General features: G+C 41.7%; 1 protein-coding gene across 3 annotated transcripts in view; it reads left to right on the plus strand.

Moving 5' to 3' along the window:
• The window catches only part of SHQ1 (SHQ1, H/ACA ribonucleoprotein assembly factor), a 39,643-nt gene extending 17,884 nt beyond the window's left edge, over positions 1–21,759 (plus strand). For all 3 annotated transcript variants that reach the window (XM_042013891.1, XM_042013884.1, XM_042013899.1), the window contains 2 exons: positions 787–907; positions 20,616–21,759. In XM_042013891.1, coding sequence (XP_041869825.1) covers positions 787–907; positions 20,616–21,261 — 767 coding nt within the window. In that variant the 3' untranslated portion in view covers positions 21,262–21,759. The remainder of the gene's footprint in view (positions 1–786; positions 908–20,615) is intronic.
• The last annotated feature ends 547 nt before the right edge of the window (positions 21,760–22,306 follow it).

Consider the following 22,306-nt stretch of genomic DNA (forward strand, 5'->3'; position numbering starts at 1 on the left):
TCATCAGAAAACTAAGGGAGGGGATTCCAGCTAATTGGATGGATGCATATGAAGGAAAAACCAAACTGACAACAGAAAGCTTTCTGATTGTGGAATGAGAAAGCTCACATTTTTAATCTTTTACTGTATTTATTGACTGTGTGTCAAATGGCTCCTTCCTGAGCCTGAAGTGAGTTTTTTCTTTCATTTTGCCGAACTATTCTGTAACTAGCAGAAGTAGGAAAAGTTCTCCCTAATTCCAGGCCCTGGGCTGCTGTTAGGTAATCACTACATTGCCTCACACAATTCCATGTGCTTGACCCTGCTGTGAGCTGTGTGTTCCCAACCTTATTATTTTCCAGCACTGGTACTGGTGTAGGCATAAAGGGAAAAATGCTCCTCTTAAGAGAGATGATGTGGCAGAACTTCTTGTTATTTGTGAGGTACTTTCCAGCTTGCTTTTCTTTTTAAATTCAGTGCCCTGGCTGTGCCAAAGTTTGGGCCAGCAGAGCTTGGTGCAGTGGAAAAGCTGGGGGAAGGGGCTGCTTCAGCTGTGGAGAATTACACGCATGACTGGGCCTGCAGCCTTTGCTCTTGCAGAGATTCCTGCTGAATCCAGAGGCTCCCATGCCCAGGGATGTGGATACTGAAGGACACAGTTACAGTGCTGCTGTTCCCAGCCTGTGAATCAACCCCAGTTTCCAAGGTGGTCGTGGATACTGTGGTTACTAAACCCTCAGATGTGAGATGATAAAGATGATCCATTATGATTTTTTGTGAATTACAAAAATAAAAATCTATTTCCAGGAAAAGCTGCAGTTTTGAAGTGTCTGCTGGACATTCACAAGATTTTTATGGAGAGTGACCCTGCCTACATCCTTAATGATCTCTTCATTACGGACTATTGCATCTGGATCCAGAAAGTCAAGTAAGTTCTTCAGCAGTTAGTGATGTGGGAGATGTTTTTAGCATACTTCATCTATGAACAAGTGTCAGTAAAATAAATTGTCTCCTATACACGGGAATATGATACATTTTTTTTGTTTAGTAACAGTGTCTGTCCAGCAATTCTTGATACAGAAGCAAAGACATTCAGTACACTTTTTAAATGCAGTGACATCACTGGAGGAGGGAGGGAGGAAGGAATTGCATTTGAAATAAAAATGTGAATTTTCATTAATATATTAATTGAGGTTTTGGGGGGAAAAAACAAATTCTGGGGAATTCTCATTACACTGTGATCTTTCTTAGGAAGAGAAATGTTTATGCAGCTCTTATGTAACTTCAGGGTAAAGGTTGGAAGGAGCTTCTAGGTCAAAATTGACAGCACATGCAGAGCATTCCCAGCTGTATGGAACATTGATTTATGGGCTGTAGCAGTTGCACCAATTGATTATTAACACCAGAACAAGTGTCACAAATCTCCATGTGCTCTGTGCTCCTGCTGCTGCAGCTCTCCCTGGCAGTGTGGGAAGCTTTGGCTGCCACTACTAGAGAGGAAGGAGGGACTCTGCCACCTCCAGACAAAATCCCTGCAGTTGTGTGTCTCACCTGTGTTCTTTTAAAGGAATCAGCATGGCTTATTTCCAGAGTTTTGGGAAGTTTGCAGCCAGACTGGTTGGAATACCAGCATGTTCTAGTGGCTTAAAACCAAAGGTATCAGTAGGAAAACAGTGGGAAGTGGATTAAATGATTAAAGCAAGCTGCATGTTCAAATCTTACTAAGCTTTATATTGTTCTTGTCAGATTTATTCTGTTTTTCATACAGCTTTTGTATTATTTTTCCTTCCTTTTTATGTCTTCACAGCCTTCTCTGAAGGCCCACAAAAGAAGGTGTGAGTTGGAACAGGCATGACTAATATACACACAAAAAATGGCATTGTCTTATTTGTTAATACAGCAAGGCAGACTCCTAAACCAGTGGCTAAAATAGTCTTTGTATTTAACGAGAGACTGTGGGGGATAAAATAACTGAAGTGCACAAGACAGTGAAGGGGATATAGAGGGAATTTGCCAATAATCAGGATCAGAAAGGGGAATGAGACAGAGAATTGAGTCAGCCTGCACAGGCTGCATGTTTAGGTGTGACTTTAGCAGTACTTCTTGGAGAATTAAAGAGCTTCAGTTCATAGCTGTTTATTATGTGTTGTAGATGTTGATTCTTATTCTATGTGTGCTTTCAGTGACTCTGTTCCTATAGGTAACAATATATAAAGTACTTTAAAGCAATTACAGGTGTTTCCAAATGTTTTGATTCATCAATCCTAATGAATTCCTGAAACAGCCGGTTTATTTTACACTGTCATATTTGAGGAGGCTTTTTTCAACCACGCCTTAAATGTGTGGGAAATTCACCAAGTGTGGGGAAATTCAGGTTGAAGTTGAGTTGAAAAAGTGCAGTAAATAAAGGAGAAAGTTATTTCATGGGTCTTTCACAAAGAAATGAGTCATTAAGCAGTAATACCTCTGCTGCCCATATCAATGAATATAATGTCTAGCAAGTTAGTCATAAAACCCAGTTTTCTTTAAATCCAGCCCAGGAAAATGCACAGTAGCTATAAGTGACTGATAGATTAACACATTTCCTCCCAGACTCTCACATTATGTCCCAGTTAAGCAGAACTGACAGCTGCTGGAAAGAGGGCAATTAAGCTATCTTATTGTCAGAGAGACATGGCACAATAGCTGTCTGTCATTAGGGGAGCAAGAGAGAGAGAGAGAGGAGCTGCAGAACCCAGTCCTATTTTTAGGCCTAAATCAGGACAGCATTTAAGCATATGCTGCAGTCATTGCTGTGCAGTTCAGCAGTGTTTGAAGTTCAGCAAGTGCGAAGGGAATGGGAACACTTGGTTTTGTTCCTTTATGTGGAAGGGAGCAACTAAGCTCACTTGTCACTCCAGAACATACCGTGACAGGGTGGTGATTTGTCTGTTCAAGGCAAGGGGTCCCAGCTCCCCAAGGTGACGCACCTGGAGAGGAGGGTGCTGCATCTTCCCTTCCAGGGGCAGAAGGGTTGTGACATCCCTCTGGTAATTAATTCCCTCTGAAGCACTGGCACAGGGTGCCCAGAGCAGCTGTGGCTGCTCCATCCCTGGCAGTGTCCAAGGCCAGGTTGGATGGGGCTTGGAGCAGTCTGGGATAGTGGAAGGTGTCCCTGCCCAGGGCAGGGGATGGATGGAGATGAGCTTTAAGGTCCCTTCCCACCCAAACCCTTCTGTGATTCTATAACTGCTGTTGTGGTGGAAGAGTTTTGGGAGGGGAAGGTATTTATAGATGTTATTGTGGTGGTCTGAGTGTTAGAGTTATTTCTACCACCAGTCAGTCTGGATACTTCCCTTGTTTTGTTTCTTAGCTATTATTTGCTCCATACAGGCTTCATTAACTTCCTTTGTCTCCATTTCCTCCTGTCCTTTTGTGGCTGAGAACACTCTCAAAATCCATGGAGGGTTTTCCTTTTCTTCTCCCCTTTCCCTGTAAGTAACAAATTCCTGGTGGAGGCTGAGCCCTCTTTGTTTAAACAGTTAAAACAGACTGTAGGTCCTTGTTAGTGAAGAATTTGGGCAGTTTAAAACCAGCTGGAAACAAGCTCTTCAGCTCACCTGTGCTAGCAGAGATCTCTGGATTTAGGAAGAAAGTTTGGCACTGGCAAAACCATAATGCATATATCCACTGATAGAGAGCACACAGTCCCATTCCAGATGAAGAGAAACACCCCTGGTAGGTACCAGCTTTTAAATATTCCATGTGGAAACAAAAACCTTATAGCCAGCAGTGTGTCAATAGCTGATTATAAATTTGGTTTGAGATCATAGTTTGGCTGTGGGTAAATTAGATGAATAAGTGAATGTGTCACTGGGCTGGCAAAAGCTGATTTATTTTAAGCACAGTGTATCTGGAATTGGAAATGATGAAGATGCTGAATAAAACACAGGTGGCTAATAGTCAGCTGAGGATGGGGAGTACAAGCTAGGCCTGGAATTCTGAGGATTTGTTTGTTTGTTTCCAGAAAAGTTACTTTATTTAGGTACCTGTTACTGAGAGAAAAGTAGATTCTCAAATGTCTTAGACAATGCAAGATAGTAGCAAGTATAGTTAAAATTTTCTCTTCCTGTTGGCAATCTTAAAGCTAGTTTTACCTGCTTTCTAGGTTCCTAGTATTTCCCTTCAGGCTGCTTGTGAACTGACTATTAATAATTCCATCCATTGTGTAAAGGGGCATGTAAATCCTTCTAAGTGTTGTTAGGTTTTGAAGAAAGGGAGCATGTTGCTCAGCCAAACTTATCAGAAAAGAGGGAAAAGTAAATGTTAACCTGGGTAACAAAAGCTTGACAAAGACCTATGGAGGCAGCTTGTGGTAAATCTCAGCAGGTGGTGTCAACATTTCTGTTGAAAAGCCAGATGCAGCCAGATGGAAAATTGCATCTTTAACCCCTGAGGTCATAATGACATGTCATCACTTCATTTGATCCCCCTGCTAAGTGAGCTTATCATCCACCCTGCTGTCACTTCTGTTATTGCTTTCATTTCCATAATAAAATTAAATTTAATTTGCCTGGTTTGCATGCTTTTGTTCTTTAGGTCCAAGCTTTTACAAGCCACTCTGATACGAATGGCAGTCTCTCCGAGGTGAAATTAGAACTGAATGTGTGTTCTAAGTCTGCAGTTTTTTCCATCTTTCACACCTTCCTTTAAGCAGAAGGGGATGAGGGAGAGGAGAAGGGTTTTTGGGGAAACCACTGGTCGGTTGATGGCTGCAATATGGGCAGCTGGGACCAGGGGAATCCAGGTGTGCATTTCTTGCAGGAGAGCTTTTTCTCCCTCAGTCAGGAGTCTGTCTGTGACCCCACAGGAGTTGTGTCCTTTGTAGAAGTCAGAATAGTTCACCCACTGTCTCTTGCTGTGCTGAGGTTCCTTTGTGTGGCCTGATGTCTTTCTCCAGTGTTTTGTGTTCCCCTTTGTGCCAGGCTCTTATTCACATGGTGTTTTTTGGCTGCTGTTGCACATGTGTGCCTGCTGGCCATGACATGGGTGGGAGGCTGAACAGCTTCCTTCAAGTCCTTGGCCGTACAGGCAGTTCTGCATGCCTGCTTGAGGGAACAGCTCCAGCCCATGACAATTTAAAATATTTTTACCTAATATTTACATGGCTATTTAACTTTAAACATGTACCACTTTAATATTGGTAAATGTGTATTTTCTGTGTACCTGAACTGGAGGTGAAGCTGTGAGTGTTCCTGGCAGTTTTCCAGGGTTTAGTGCACTGAGTATAGAGTCACAGAATGGTTTGCATTGGAGGGGACTGTAAAGATCATCAAGTTCCAACCTCCTGCTGTGGGCAGGGACGCTTCCACAAGACCAGGTTACTCATCCATCCAGCCTGGCTGTTGTACAGCTTGCTTCTCACAGTTTTATAGTTTTATGGGTATGAGGTGTGCAGGAGAATGTTTGATCCCATGTACAGTTTTCATTATCACTATTTTTCTACTTTTTAACTTAACATAAAATTATAAAAAGTATTGTTTGTGTTGTATTTTGTAGTAGCTTCAACACGTGCAGTGAAGGAGAGCTGCGAGCTAAGACAGATGAGCTGTTAAATTGCCTTGCTGTGTTCTGTGGAACTGTATCTGCAACTTGCTTTGTTATCCTTCACGAATACGTGCTCTGCACCCTGAGACAAATGTAATGTTGCTAATTTTGGTGACTGTAGGTGTAACATGCCAGTTCGAGCATGGACTCCTTGATTTACAGTAAAAACCAAGATTCCTGGTGGCATTTTTACAGTCTCTGTAGAAGCTGCTGTCTTTATTGGAACTAACTAAATTAAAGGCAGATATCCTTGAGCGTGTCATATTTGCTTCTCCTGGTTTGCAGGTGAGACAGCCCCTGAAAGGTGGGTTGGCCTCGTAGGTCTGTTTTCCCTTTCATCTCTTCCTTACAATCGAAGCCTAGTCCTTGTTACACCATAATTACCCGCTCTGAAGCCAGCAGGGAGTTGCTGCTTGATGTGTAGGATGTGAATTTCCCCTAAATAAATGTAGGATTAATTACATTCACAGCATGTCACGGAGGTGATGAGATCGACTGTGATTGTTCAGCCCCCCTTTTCTTTTCCCCAGGTTTTCTGACTCCCTTGTTTAATCAATACAGTGTAATGTTGCCCTGAAGTGTTAAGGCCTGATGCTGCAAAGGGATGAAGGAGTCCAGGAGTATGAGGAAAAAGAAGATTTGTGAGAAAAAGGATTTTTACTGCCTGCATCATGTCAGATCCTAAAGTGCACAAGGGAGTAAAGAACTCAGCCTTAAAGTATTGTAGTTTCTGTCCATTGCATTGGTTTTACTTCAGGCTTTTGCTAGATTTGGGAAAATAGTTTGTAACATACAAACATGTTTAAGTTTCTGTAGTCAAATATGATCTTTCAATGAATGTAAATAGAATTTTAACATACATTCTGATGGTATATTAAAATAATTTGTGAAGTGGATCATTTATCTGCAAACTGAAGAAATTTGGTTTGGTTATTATTTGCTAAAATCTGTAAAACTTTGAAAAATGATTCAAAGTATGTAAAAAGATCTTGATTCTGCCATTTTGGCAGCTCTTTCTTCGTGGCATTTTTGTTTACTTTAGTGTTTTGGGATTTTGTAAAGCTCAAAATACTTGAAAAGACACAAGCCAGGCTTTTGAAAGTCTTTTGGTATTTGCTTTTTTGCTGCTTGTAGGGTTGATATTCATAGATTAATAGAATGGTTTGGGCTGGAAGGGACCTTAAAGCTCATCCAGTGCCACCCCTGCCATGGGCAGGGACACCTTCCACTGTCCCAGGCTGCTCCAAGCCCCAATGTCCAGCCTGGCCTTGGGCACTGCCAGGGATCCAGGGGCAGCCCCAGCTGCTCTGGGCACCCTGTGCCAGGGCCTGCCCACCCTCACAGGGAAGGATTTCTTCTCAATATCCCATCTAAACCTGCCCATACTCATGAAGTTCTATTTCACCTTTATGGCATTTTCATGTTCCTAGGAAGGGTTTAACTGTAACCTTTGAAACTCAGGACTGTCCTACTAAATGAGGAGTAAATGGAGTTACTCTTGCAGGCTCTGCACCTCTCCTGTGAAAATACTGAGTTCAGGCAGGAGCATTCAGGAATAAAACTGTCCTAAAAGGTTTTCAAATGGTGCACTGCTAATGTTAGCTAATGTTAGTTTATTAAATTTTTGATTTGTGATGGGGGGAAGAGGGAATGTGTTAACACATAATAAAAATGAATTCGTGCTTTAAAGCATTCTCAAATGTTACAGGAAAATGCTAATTTTCAGCTGTTAACCTCCTGGATCCAGCAGCCGTGATTCCAAAGAACAAAGGCATAGGCAGTAATATATTCTGGATGAAAATCCTGCCTCTTGGCTCTGTGGGATTAATCTGATTTGTACAGCATGTTTAAAGCACTTCATCCCGTTGAGGCGTGAGGGAAAATGCCCCTCATGGTATTGTGTTTCATGTGTGTTACAGGGTCATGGGCAGCTGTTCCCTGCTCTGGCAGGGTTTGGGTTTGACTTTACCTTCATTGCTGCCCGTGTCAGCCTTAGTTTAGTGGAGGCTGCAGTAATTTCAGGTTTGATAAAAAACTCAGTTTTTGAAGTGTGTGGTGCAGAGAAAAGCCAAATTGCTTTCATGGTGCTGCTTTGAAAGCAGCTTTGCCATTAGCATGTGCTTTTAGTGTATGCTCTTCTGTAGCCAGTTGTGTTTACTTATCAGGTAGAGTAATGACCCCATCACAGAATTCCTTAATTTGATCTGTTTTATAGTGAGAGGTTTATATTTTTGATGATATCTTTTTTAATGATACTGTCATTCTGGATGCACTGAAGCCAGGTAATTCTCTGCCCTCACTCCCTGCAAAACAAAAGCAACTCCTATTTAGCAGAGTTTTAATTTGAAAGCTATTCTTTCCTTTGCTCTTTGGTTTGAAAAGAGCCATGCAGGTACAAGGGCAAACCCCAAAACCTTGGTGCTGCTTGTGGTCACACCTTGAGCACAAGTGAGGCAGCTGGGGTTTCTCGGGCTGCACCCTGACTGTCCTGTCCGGACTTGCTGCAGGAGCTCAGGACTACAATCCCCAATATTGTAGCTCATGACTACAATCCCCAATTACTGTAATTCCTTCTTAGCAGGTTTTACAAGCTGGCATTACTACTGCTGGCAGCCAGTTCAGTGTGCAGCACTGTTTGCTGCCTGCTTGGAGTACTCATGCTGTGCTGGCTTTGCTTCCCATTCACTTCCTTGGTGGCCTGGAGTGCTGAATTAACTTTGAGCTGCACCAGCTGCTCTTACCAATAATGGGAGTAGCTAATTGAAATGGTCTCTTTGAGATTCATTTTATGCATATTTAAAAATCTGTAAGAAAATATATGTGTCTTGTTAGAAATTTTTTTGTGGCATTAAATGTTATTTATTTAAAGGTATAAAATGAATTGCACAGGCTGCCCCCGACTGGCCATAAGTGCTTATTTGAACAATGTGCATTTTAATACAAGCAAGTCTAAAATGACACACTCAGTAAAAGCTTGTAGAGCACAGTTATGGATTGGAGAATAAAAGACAGCTGAGGGCAACAGCTTCAGAAAAATAGGTTGGGTCATGCTTGAGAACAGTTTGAACCTGAGCAGGTGAGAGAGTGAGTACACTTGAGCTGAAGAAGCAGAGTAGTATCATTTAGAAGAAGGAAGTGGCATGACCTTAAAATGCATCATTTGTAAGACTGTTAAAACACTGATTCTAGTGCTTGTTCAAAAAGATGTTGAAAAATGGAGAGGATTACGGGGGAAAATGCTTCATGAATGTAAATGCCTGAGTGACCTGTGTTAAGCCAAGACAGCAAACAAACCCAGGAGTTCATTGGTAAGAAAATTAAAGGTTGATTAGGACTTGTCTACAAGTATGATGTGACAAAGATTGGAGGTTTTAGCCATTAAGTTTTATAACAAAAAAAAAAAATCATGCATCACAGTCTGTTTGAACAGGAAAAATTCAAACAGCAGTAAGTTCTCACATTTTCCTAGTGAAAAGTAATTCTGAGTTGACTCATTCTCTCTGTGTTGTTGGGTAACTCTGTACAGTCTTACTTGTTTTCTATCAAAATTGCACAGCTCAGATGAACACCTTGTGATTCAGCCCCAAGCTCTGGGTCTGGTGCAGAAAGTATTGGAGATTCTGAGCAGTTTATTATGCTACTAAAGCAGGAAATCCTATCATTTTCCTTAAAACTTAGGTAGGACTTTACCAGTTTATCAAAGCTTACATTGACTGTTGCTAGAAAACCCAAATTTATTTATTTTCATCCCAAGTCATCTGTTCTTATACCTTGGATCACAATTCTTGGATTTAAAAATAATAACTACTAATTTGCAGGCACATTCTGTGTGTCTCCTCTTTCACTGTTTTGATGCATGTTTTTAATACAATTTCTGTTTGTTTGCTGCCATCATGAGCTGCCAGTGCCTCTCCTTGGGTGCTGCATCTTGTTTAGGGCCTGAGCTGTCACTCCTGTCTGTAAAGCAGGAGGTGCACACAGAGCACTTGTAAATAACAATACACAGCTAATATAATACACTGACTTAAGAGCCTTAAGGCAAAACACTGCCCTGAGGGCTCAAAAGGGTGATAGACAGGTGTGTATAATACCAGAAATTCCCCCTCATGTATGTTTTAGCAAGCCCTGTAAAACATGGATTTTTAACAAGGGATTTAATCTCTCCTTCCAGCTGCTAGCTGCAGTTTCCTTTGATGTTTTTGCTCTCCTGCCCTCTCTTGTTTTTTCCTATTTATTCCATCGCTTTTCTATAGCTCAGATTCCTTCAGGCTGTGTCTGAATGCACCTTGCTGTGGGCAGAGAAGGCAAAGAAGAAAGCCATTTTTTCCCCCCTCAGGCTACTGCTTTGATTTTCCAAAGTTGTTGGGAGGCAGTTCCTATGTGCCTGCAGAAGGGTCAGTGATCTGTGTCGTGTCTTTTCAGTCAGCACAGCTCAGCTGAGTGGATTTCTTGTTTGATGAGGGGAAGGATGAGCTGCTGCAGCCGTTGCCTTTTGGAGCAGGTGGAATGTGCAGCTCTGGTCTAAGGGGGGGAAGCTGAGCTGCAGGCTTGGGAACATCTTCCTGGTTTGTTTCCAATCTGCTCAGCAGCTAGCATAATAATAATAATAATATAATAATTTCTCTGAGGCATGATCATGGACTCATGGAACAGTTTGGGTTGGGAGGGACCTTTAGAGGCCCTGCAATGAGCAGGGCCATCTTCAACTTGGTCAGGTTGCTCCAAGCCCTGTCCAACCTGGCCTTGAATATTTCCAAGGATGGGGCAGCCACAGCTTCTCTGGGCAACCTATTCCAGTGTTTTATCACCCTCGTTGGTAAAAACTTCTTATATCTAATCTAACTCGACCTTGCTGCAGTTTAAAACCATCCCCCCTTGTGCAGTCATGCCCCGGAGCAGCTGGTAACAGGTGCCCAAACACAACAGGGGGTGTGTGGGAGGAGCTGGGAGCAGGCTGCTCACTTTAGGCCCTTGGGAAAATCTGCGTTTCTGCCAGGAATTTGCAAGATGCTTAGGTTTGGTGTCTTCTGTTCAGACTGTGTGAGTTGAGAATGGACTGAGTTGAGAAGGTTGCAGGTAGTGTTTTCCCTTCAAGTGCTCCTGGTGTCAGAAGCAATGGAGCACTGGAAGAGTTAAACTCTGATCAACCCCATTGTGTTGTTTGGGGGATAAACTCCATTGCAGAGGGGTAGAATTGTGTTGGAGTCATATTTGTAATTGTGCCTTTAAGCCTGTTCCCTGCCACTGTTGTTATTTTTGTAATACAGGCCTTTGCTAGCATTATCCTGACACTAAAATTCACATTTTCTGCCCTGCTGTGTGTACCTTTCATTCCCATACTTTAACACAAATTGTGTAATTTGCAGCATGAGAAGAGCTTTCTCCTAGATCACCAGCAATGATGGTGAAGACCAAGTTCTAGATAATGGCAGCAAAGAAACTTGAGGGAGATGGGGCTAATACAGAACAGTTGTCAGCGTTCCATTTCTGTAACACAGCCAATACTGCTATCGTTTTATATAATCTTTCTTTCTCTGCATCTGTTTCGTGGTGAGTTACCAATTCATCTTTCATTGTTTGTGTTTATCATATATTATTTTGGAAGCTGTGCCATTATTAGATGTTGGGACTGGCTGCAACTTACTGGAGCTATTTTGGCAACAAAGCTCTGTTAAACTATTCTTAAAACATATAAATACTCTTCAGTTTCTTTTTATAGTCCAATGTTAATTCCAAGTCTGTTTCCTCTTATGAATATTTTCATAATATCATCTATATAAGTAAGCTGTACTTGATTTCTTTTATAATCCATGATCTGTTTGGTTTCAACTTATCAAAAAGACCAAGTAATGAAAGTAAGATGTTATACTGGAAAGCTTCATCTTTTTTTAAAATATTTATAAATGTGAAGTTCAGCTCATGCAGTATTTAGATTCATTATGAAAGAAGCACTGTGGAATTTCAGAGTAAATATGGGGGAAAGTCACTTGAAACATTCAGACTTATTAACATAAAAGAAGTCACTTAAATTGAAATGATGGTGCTATGTTTTATATTTGATTTATGGTTAACAAACTGTAATACTTTGAGCTATGCAGATAGCAGTTCATGTTTACAAGACTGCCAGTTGGATTGCAGTGTAAGTACATCACTCTCTTGGTTTCGGAATCCACATAATGCCCTTTGAAAGCCAGAATTCCAAGATTAAAGCATTTTATGTTCCCCTTAAGCCCGCTGGATTCTCTCCATCAGCCGTTGTTTATGGCGCAGGGCTGTGTTCTGTCACCTGCACAGAAGGGGGGTTCTCATGTCCAGAGTAGTTTCTTCATGCTTCATTTCTGCTTTTCTGATCCTGTCCATTTGAAGTGGGGGCATCTTACTCATGGGGAGATGCATTTTCCAGACTTTTTTGAACCCAGTGCTTCCTTTTTTTGCGGTGTGGTTTTCCTGTTTGCAGTGAAGATTTGTTGTGCAGGGAAGGCTGTTCCAGTCTCTGGTTTGTCTGAGATTGTGAGGGAAAGAGGAAAAAAGACTTGATAAACTTCCCAACCCAAGCCTTGTGCTCTTGTCCCTTCCCCACGTAATTTTGACACCTCCCAGGCACGTCCACAGCTGGAATTAGCAGGGATCAGCTGGCTGGTGGGTGCCTGCCCTGGCCTCCTACTAAGACAAGACATAATAGCTGTGTCCTGCCAGCCTTGTCCCAGGAGGCTCATTATTTATCCCTTTGCTTATTTTCATGAAATATGTAGGAGTTTAAAGATCCTTAAATTGTACTTGCTCTTAAATTTGATGAAGTTGCCTGATGTTTCCAGGAGTTGTTAGAAAGGAAATGATTAATGGTCAGTATGGACATAGACAGTGTAACTGTGTAAAGCTAGGTTATTTAGGCAAAAAAATCAGAGTCCATCATCTTGAGAGATAGAAAGCATGAATTCCTACCTGCAGTTGCATAAAAGATCTTACACAGACTGAGCACCTTTTTTTTGAGCACTGACTCTAGAAGTTGGGGAGATGGTTTGTTTCTTTCCTATGAAAACAGTGGTTAATCTAGAACTAATTCCTGTGAACAAATGTTGTGTTTTTGCTGTTGTGTTTACACTCATCTGTCTTTCTTTTGCTGCAGATAAGGTTGAAGATTAGTTAAAGTTTAGGTCAATTTTTACCTGAGTCCTGAAGAAAATGATTCTGTTTTTCCTTTACTAACATTCTTCCATTATCTCCTGTACTCATTGATCAGAGCCAATGAGATTTTAATGGAGTTATTTATGGCCTCTGCCTCTTACTATAAAAGTGTATAATAAACTGAGCACGTGAAACTGTTGGATGGTGCTGTTTGTGTTTATCTCTGTTAATTGTATGACCTCTTCTGTGATTCTTTCAGACCTCCTAAGCGAGGTAGGGTATGATGAGCTAACCAGCTAAAAAAGGCTGGGAAGGAATTTAGTAGATTTTACACATTCACTTTTCTGATGATTATAAAGGAATATTTTCTGTGCTCTTCTGAATTAGGGCCTTTTGTTGCCGTGAAAGGATTGCCCTGTGGTTCAGGTGCTGTGTGTATTTTCCAGTTCACGCCTTAACCTTCATGGTAGTATTGTTGTGCTTTAAGTTTTAGCTTAAAAGGAATAGTTGTGTTCCCAGATATGCATGAAATAAAATCTGTGCCCAGATTCCCCAAACTTGTGGAGAATTGGGGTAGAAGTGTGTAGGAAGGTACTTTAGCAATAAAAACAGTGTAAAGTTAGTTGTTGTCCTGGTCTGTAATACAGCAGTGTGCATGACGGGCCAAGTGGGTGGCACTATCTGTTAACATTTACCCAGATTACTTTCTGCTCTGAATTTCCTTCAGAACTTCCCTTGGAGTATTTTTGTTCCCTGCTCCTGGACTTGCTTTTTCAAAGCAATTTCACTATGATTGGAGGTCACTGACTGGTGTATAATTGAAGCACTCATTATAAATAACCTTGAAAGTGAAATAATAAATGGTGAAATATGTGAGATGCTATAAAATACACTCTAAAAGGCGTAATTGAGCCTTAGTCTCTTGTCTGCAGGCAGATTTTGAGGCTCAAGTCCTTCTGTAACCCATGACTTTTTAAAGAGTGGTTTGGGCAAATGGATGGTGCCTTTAGTGTGATGAGTTTCTTATTATTGTACCTAAATGTCCATTTGTGAGGGTTCTTTTCCTGAACTGGAGGGGTTTTGTGATATAACCTCATTGTTGGACCATTTATGCAATTTTGTGCCTGTTGACTTGAGCTGTTTCTGCATTAATGAGTTCTGCTTTAGTATTCAGTGCCATCATCCTTATTGCTCCTGTGTCTCACCAGTCAGGGCTGATCAAACTCAGGCTCTTTCATGTCTTGAATATTTTATTAAAATCAAATTGTCTGTCAATTCTGTATCATAAGAATTCAATCATATTTTTTTCTTTCAAGCTGCTTGAAAGTGCATATCAGGTATGGAGGGATGTTTCTCATTTTTAGTTGCCTTTCTGAAGGAATTGTGCTACTTTTGTGCTAAACCCCTGAAGTTTAAGTTCTGTTACAGCCATTCAAGAATGTGCCTTTCCTCTGCTTTATCCTCCACGCCTGGCTCTCAGAATGTGCTGATCAGTGACCAGGGTGATCTCAGTTAACTATCAGCTTCAAGCTTTCCCCAAAGATGACCAGTTTGGTTGCTCCAGTAGCTGTTTGGGGCTAGACAGAAGCTGCATCTGAATTTTAGAGCAAAGAACAGTTTATTTTCTTCTTGATGGACTAGTTGGGTGCTTTGCCAGCTGTGTCATTCTTGTATGAGCTCACTTTCTTATCTTTTGCTTTCATGTGTGGCTGTAACTTGTTGAGCCTTCTGCTTTGAGAGAACTTGAGCTGTAGGCTTACTGCCATAGGGATATTAATTTCCACCAGGATCGTGACAGAGTTCCTGTGGGGAGTTCATTTGGCATTATTAGGTGACTGGACATTGAACAATGTCTCTTCACACCCCTGATGTCTGGGCAGATATGGCTTGGGCTGGAAGACAGTGATGGATGGAATCCAGCAAGATCCACTGTGGGCAGGGGGAAAATGAGACCATCTGAAAGGTGTGGAGAGGCTGTCCCTTTGCAGGTGCCCTTTTGTTCACTGGTGACAGACCCTGCAGAAATACCAGGGATGTCCTATTGCAGCCTGTCCTCAACCAGTCTGGTGGCAGGGCAGAAAATTCCATTATTCCTTATAGTTTAACTGACATTTCAATGTCCCACAGATAGTAAATTTGCACACTCTGTATCTGAACTGCTGAGACTCTGGGATAATATCTGGTGATGTCTGAGATAATATTAACTCTAGAATTGTCTTAATACTTACAGTGCCTCTGGCTAAATGAATAATTGTGGGAAATTGTGAGCAGTGCTGCCAGGTATGTAATTTGGAACACATTTAAAGTGGGGATACTTGTCTGGTTGTATTGCTTGGTATCTTATCCATTTTATCAAAGAAAGATGCTGTCTGTGAAACTTTCTCTCCTAAGTTTGAGTTTTGCCAGGCCTTGTGAAGAAAGGTAGTGTAAACATAGCCTGATGCTTTCTCTTTAAACTTGGTAACTTCTTGTATGTTAAAGAGATAAAATTGAGGCTCTTGTGATGCAGCAGACAGGAAGCCTTTTGCTTAACACAGCAGCTTTACTATTAGATGGATCCTGTGTGTCCCGAGCTCCTGCTGAGTGGAGATAAGTTAAATAACTGCCCTTTCTGTGTCTGTCAGCCCTGCTGAGTGGCACAGCGTGCTGCTGGTTTGTGTTTGAATGCATCCCAGGGAGCTGCAGGCCCACCAGGGCCAGCTGCTTGGCAGGGACACAGCCCCGTGTTCATCCCCGGTGGAAGCCACGCCGCTCCAAAGGCACGTCTGCGCTTGAAGTCTCTGCTGCCTCTGAGACTTGTTTATCTTGCCTGCAAGGCGTAAAGATAATTAATGGAAAGTGTTTCACACTCTAAAACGGGGCTTGTCAGCCCTGTGGAGCCGAGTCTTGCTGGCATGGAGGACTGATTCCCACTGGAACACTGAGTGGGCCCTAACCACATGGGAGCAGCATGATCTTTAGTTAGTTCCAAGATCGGTTAGGTCGCGTTCAAACACCAGGCTGGCCAGCAGAGCTGCTGTCAACGTTTGTGATACTGAGGGTCCCATGTTTGGTTCCTTTTCTGCTGTGCTAGGGCAGGAGCAGCTCGATATGTCAGCAGCTCTGTGCTGTCACTTGGCTGGGACTGAGCCCGGGGAGATAGCAAGGTGATTCTGCTGGGTTTTGCCATGTCTTATACCTTGTTTACACTGAGTACTTCAGAACAGGGGATGTTTGTACACATCTGTGAATGCAAAGCCAAATTGATGAGGCAGTAGAAATAATCCTCCTATTGTTTACAAAAACAAAAGCAAGCTGGAGCTCGTGCCTGTGCAAAGTCACTTTTCATTCCACAGCTGGATGTTACTGACTCCAGCTTTGGGAGGTTGTGTTGCCAGCGTGACTCTCTCATAGAATCATGAAATGGTTTGGGCAGGAAGGAACCTTAAAGAAGATCAGCCAGTTTCAACCAGGGACACCTTCCACTATCCCAGGTTTCTCCAAGCTGCATCCAGCCTGGCCTTGGACACCTCCAGGGACCCACAGGGAAGCCACAGCTTCTCTGGGCAGCAACATTCACTCCCATGCTTGCAAATAATCTGCAGAGTGTTTTAGATCTGTAATTCCCCTGCTATGATTGAGTATGCAGTGCCATCATCATTTGCAATGAAGAGCAGAATGCTGATTTTCATATTTTCAAGTTCTCTTTGAGTTGTTTTGTTTTAGCAGTTACGTTAAAAAAACCAGAGTACTGGATGTAAGGGAAGTACCAGGCAGATGGGAAGGTCTGAGTTATTAACACTCTTTCTTTAAACCTTTTTCCTTTCATAGTGCTGACTGATGGACATAGTGTACAGAAGCATAATTATTCTTTTATTTCATCATTTGGGAAAAATGAGAGGATTTTGTGGCTGGATGTACCGCCCACCCAAGTCCTGCATTTGTTTTTTACTGTTAGGGTTGACTTTTGTCTTCCCTTCCAGCTTACGTGAAATCTTCCTTGGAAACAATCAAATCCCTGATGTCTGTCTGCAGTGAGACTTCTTCCTCATAGCTCTGTGTTCTGGAGATAACAGATCTCTTGACTCTTCAGATCCTGGTGCTCTCTGTACTCCCTGGAACAGAAGGCAGAACTGAAGCTTGTAGGAGTTTGGCTTTTCCTGGAGCTGTGTCCTGCTCTGCTCCCACCCTGCTTGTCACTCGTGCCTCAGCCCTGCAGTCAGTCCCATCACTATCACTTCTCTTCATGCTGCCACAAGTGGCCTTTGCAATAAACCTCTAATGATTTCCCTTTCCTGTTGCCATAATCCTCTTTTTATTTTTCTCAGAGTTTTATCCATCTCCCTTTATTTGCTAAATCTCCTTTGAGTCTTTGTTCTTTTCAGCCCAGTTTCACTCCTTTATAATCTAAGATCTGTAGAACAAGGTTTTTTTTATTCTTCTAGCACCTGAAGAAACTCTCTTGTGCCTAGACAAGGATTACTGTAGTTCTGTCTTGGAATTTTAATTCCAGACTACATGGACAAGCCCCGAGATGCTTCTCTTATCTGTTCCTCAAAGCTATGCATTAAACAAAACATGCATCTGATCAGTTTAACCTGTAATTAAACATTTTCCTTAAGCAACTGACATCGTGATAACTAATAATTATCATGTGTAGCACCTTTAAAACCTATTATGCATGTTTATGTAAGAACACTATTACCATAATAATAAGATATCATTACCACAAATGTGCATACTGAATGAGCATGTCTTAAAGTAATCATGGATTCCATTAATCATACTTGAAAAATTAAAGTATTTGCTGTCTAATCTCTCAAACACTACTCGAAAGATTTTGGAAACAGCAGGGCCTGTTTACTGCAGGTCTCTCATACATGAGATCTTGTTTCTGGTGTCTCATTTTTGTTTCCTGAATTGTTGCCTGTCTTTCAGCTTGGAAAACCATCAGCTCCAAGACCCATGGTCTCCCATTGAAAGCATTTCCATGCTCTGATTTTTAGGCTGTTTGCCTGGCTTTTTGTCCAGGGAGTGCTGCCACCTTGTCTTAAGGTTGATGTGAAATGCACTCCTGAAACTTGGTTCTCTTCAAATTAGATAATTGCCTTAAAGGAGATGAACTGATGGCTAATTGTAATTCTTCTAGTCCCTTGCACAGGGGCAGGAAAGAAACAACCTTATTCTTCAAGTGTTCTTTGTTTGGTTGTTTTTTTTAATACAAGATTGCAAAGTTGGGGAGTGGAGTTTTTTGGGTTTATGTATAAAATTGTCAAGAGGTGACAGTTTTGAGTTTGTCTCATATTGCAAAGTTGAGCTCTGTAGATTCTGATTGAGACTGGATGAGCAGAGTGAAACTTGGGAAGAAACATTTGACCCACAGAGAAAACAGAAATGAGACTTTTTTGTAGAGTCAGAATATTTAGGGTTGGAAGGGACCTTTAAAGGCCATCTAGTCCAACCCCCATGGCCAAGAGTTAAAAAAACCAACTTACTGCTCTAGGGAGATTGTTCTTTTACCTGTCAGCAGGACCACGTTGAATTTAGTAGCATAATGTGTGTTGAGTCAAATGAGTTTATCACTGTGTAGTTTCTTCCTTAACATTTGCCATTAGGTAACCTGGACACAGCAAAGTATTTATTAATGCCAAAAAGGCACATTATGTCTTAAACTCCTTAATACTTGATGCAGTTCTGTGATATGTTTCTGTATCTTAATATATAAACTGCATTATAAGGGAGTAGTGAAGGAGGTAGAGAGGATTTTAAGTACTGAGAGTCTGGAGTAGGGGAAATAGGCATGAAGAGGTAGAAAAAAATAGGCAAAAATAGGAAAAAGGAAAAAAAATACACATGGAACTGGGAAGCAAATTTACAGGGTCAATGGAAGTGTGGGGGGAAACAGGACTTTGAAAAATTGCTTTTCTGTCTGTAATGGCGGCAGTAAAACAGGTGGGTGAGACAGGCAATGGGAGCTGGGGGGTATCCCCAGAGGAAATTGTGCCAGAGGGTGTGAGGAGTTGCTCGTGGTGTCAGTGAAATTAAAGGGAGCCACATAAAATGGGGACAAAACAGGGTTCTGTCACAGGGCACATCCAGCCTTGGAGCTCCTGTGGCTGTGGACAGTCAGGGAACAGGAGAGGAAAAGGAGTTGAATCTTCATGTTCTGAGCAGCTCTCACAGGGAAAGGGACACATGCACAGAGTTAACAGGAAGGAAAGAGGCTGTTTCAAAAGCAAAGCAAAATGCTTTCTGAAGGGGTTATAAACTCTTGTGACTCGGGGTATAAATCAGCTTCTCCCCAGTGTGCTCAAGAAGCAGATTTCCCTGCAGCCACTTGTTTTGTTCCCACCTACCTGCAAGGCTCCATGAACCTCTCAATGTATCACTTGGCTTCTTTTCCTTTCTCTTTACTGATGGAGCAGGGAGAATGCTCACTTTGTTCCAAATTAGGTTGGCAATTTCTCAAATCCCCCCTAACTTTTTGAGAAAAATGCAAGTCAGTGACAAAAAAATGGAAATAAGTTGCCAGAAAGAAAACATTAGAATAATGTCTCTTTAAAATTTGGTACCCTTCTTTATATTAGAGGCTGCTAGGATGATGTTGTAGTTAATTTTTAGCTTTAGATTTGAAAATTCTAGAAATATTCATTGTTTTCTGTTGCTTTACTTCTGGGAAAGTTATTTCTCAGTTTCCTAGGCTATGGGTTGAACTAAGGAAGTTTAGTGTGTTCTATTCCAAGTTTTTAAAGCATTTAAATGTTGCACTGTCTGTAAAATGTGTAAGGAGCTGCACTGAATTTCCCTTCCCCCACTTAAAAATACAATTCCTTTAGGAGCAAAAAAAACCCAAAACCTGGAAGCATCTACGTTATACTGAGTAATTATGCCCCCTGGGAAATAGAATATAAAGATCTTTAAAATCATTCAAGTGAGAGAGCAAGCACTTTAACTTCTGCCTCGCAGGAGCTGTGTATTACATCCCCAGCTCCCTGCTCCAGTGTCAGTGTGTCGTGCCTTGCAGGTTCACAGCTCTGGCAGAGGAAATGAAACCCAGTCAGTTACTGCAGGATTTATAGCAGACCTGCTGCTGCAGGAAGTGGTGAAAAGCTGATTGATAGTCTGAGGCAAAACTCCACAACAAGAAACAGGATGTATGTTTGGATTTTCATGCCCATTTTCCCCTCTGCCCTCACCCCCCCTCCATTTCAAGGCACTCTCTCACTTTTTAGTCTCTATTTATAAATCCGTGGTGCCCTTTTCTGGTAAAGCACGTGCTGGCTTCCAACACTCGAGGAAATGGATAGGGCTGGACCTGAGATTTGAAGCCAATGTGGTGTGTCTGCTTTATTAGGGGCATTTATCTAAATGGTCCTGTTCCTCCTGCTGAATTATATTTCAGCTGAATTCCAAGTGAAGGGTAAAGTACATCTGCAGACAGAGTATTGAACATCTCCTGTGTTCGTGGGTGCACCAGGCTGGCTGGGAGGGGAGGAGAGGGATCACTAATCAGCCATATTCCCTTGGTTCATAGTCATTTCACAGATATATTTGGGAGGGTAGGAAACAAGAATCATTTTGCTGCACATAAACTGCAGCCAGCCAGCCCTGTGCTGCAGAGTGTGCAGCTAAAGACAGCAAACCTGAAAAGGTTTCTTCTGAAATCTCCCTCACTGTGCACGGCTGAAGCATCCAGCAGCAGGATCTTTCCTGAAAATATCCTCAAAGCCTTTCAGTGGGATATTGTCTAACCTTGGGGGAAAAGTTACCCTAAATAATTGTAATTATGAATCCTTCTGATATTTTTTCCTCCTGTAACAATCAGAGTTGAAGAAGAAAGTTGTTTGCATCCCAAGCAAATGAAAGAAATGTTTAAGATTCATGTTCTCCTTATCAAATGGGAAAGTTCTGTCAGGTTCAATAACATATCTTGTTCTTTGTTAAAGGTCAAAAAAGTTGGCTGCACTGTGTGAGTCCTTGCAGAAAACCATGCTCAGCAAGTCCCACATGGGGCTGGAGCTGGAAGAGCTGGAAGCAGCAGCAGTGCTGGTACAGGAGGAAGAGAAGGCGTTAAAAGCTGCTGGCACAGTTTCCAAGCAACAGCTGCTTTGCTCCGAGTCGGAGACAAGTGACTCTGAAGAATCCAGCAGCACTTCATCATCTGAGACAGAAGGCTCTGATTCAGATGAGCAGGAGTCCTCGACCAGCGAAGATGGGGAAATAAATTCTTTCCAAGGCACGCTCCAGGAGGAGAGGACAGCTCCACTTATTGACTGTAATGGATTAAGGCAGGGCACAAGCACTTCGGCGGTGGAGGTTGGTGATGGAAAATCAAAGGTTTCCTTGCAATCCACGACTCCTGGAAAACTGGTAGAAGAATTAGAAATGCAAATCCACTCTGCAATGAGACTTTCAGAGCAGCCTGAAGGATTGGCTACTGCAGGCTGCATTTCACAGGAACAAGAAGAAAACCCTGTACCCAAGCCTGACAGATTTTCAGAAGATGCTGCTGGGAAGGGAAATTTCTTGGAGGTGTCTCCCAAGCCAAATCCATTTCTTTTTCTCTGCAGCACAAATGAAGATGAAGACTAAAGGACCATGCAGGAGTACAGAGTGACCCACTAGCTCACAGCTTGTTCTGTAATGAGCTGTCCCAAGGCTGTCCTGTGCTGCACAAAAATGTTTTTCTTTTTTGTTGGAGGACAAGACTGCTTTGAAAAGAATTGATAGGACTGTATGATACTCTCATATTTTCCTCCAATTCAACAGAGCCTCATATTTGATGTGAGAATGTATAATTTCAATAAACTTCTAGAAACTGTTTTCATTAAGCTTATTCAGTGATAGAATGATGTCCTAATCAAATACAACTGAAATGACTCATTTTAATTTCTTTTAGCTGTTGGAATTTACTTGAAAAATATCCTCATTATGTTTGTATAAACTTGTTTATGGCATTGTACTGTTATTTTTAATGCTTCATAGCAAACCACATAATGGTTATAAGTTTAAATAGTGATGGCAAATTATTTTAAATTATATAAACTCTGTATTTTTTGTACAAAATAAAAGAAATTTCTATGCCATCAATACAAGATCTTATATGTTGTGTATCTTGTATGGTTGTATCTTATACGTCTAAGAGCTAGAGGTTTCTATTTCTGCAGATCTTCTGTAAGTTCTTTCAGTTTTGTCATGTATTCATTCTTTTGTGCTGTTTTTGAAATGTTTCTATGTGTGGACACTTCTGATGCTGTTCAAAGAACAGAAATCCCAATTATTTAATGTTTCTTTCTGCACATGCTCTCAGTACCGCCACAGTAATGTGAACCAGAATGAAGGAACAACAGAGTTTGTGCATCTTGGAACAGGACTGAGAGCAAACCTGGCCTCTGTAGTCCTGGCTTTGTTAGTCTGGCCCACAGCTTTGGCCAACTTGTTTATCCTTTTTTTGCCTTTATAATGTTCAAATAAGCCAGTCAGGTTAATACAGTTTGTTAGCTAATTTCTGTTACTGAAATCGGGTGGCTGCTGCAAATCATCTGCTCTTACTACTCTACAGAAGGACTTGGGAAGATGGAACATGGACCACCAGGTCTGGCTCAGCAGGAGCACAGACCCAACAGGAGCACCTGTT

Source organism: Corvus kubaryi, unplaced genomic scaffold (genome assembly GCF_017639235.1).
Source record: "Corvus kubaryi isolate FWS band 111438036 unplaced genomic scaffold, C.kubaryi_AGA036_p1.0 136, whole genome shotgun sequence".
NCBI classification, from domain to species: domain Eukaryota; kingdom Metazoa; phylum Chordata; class Aves; order Passeriformes; family Corvidae; genus Corvus; species Corvus kubaryi.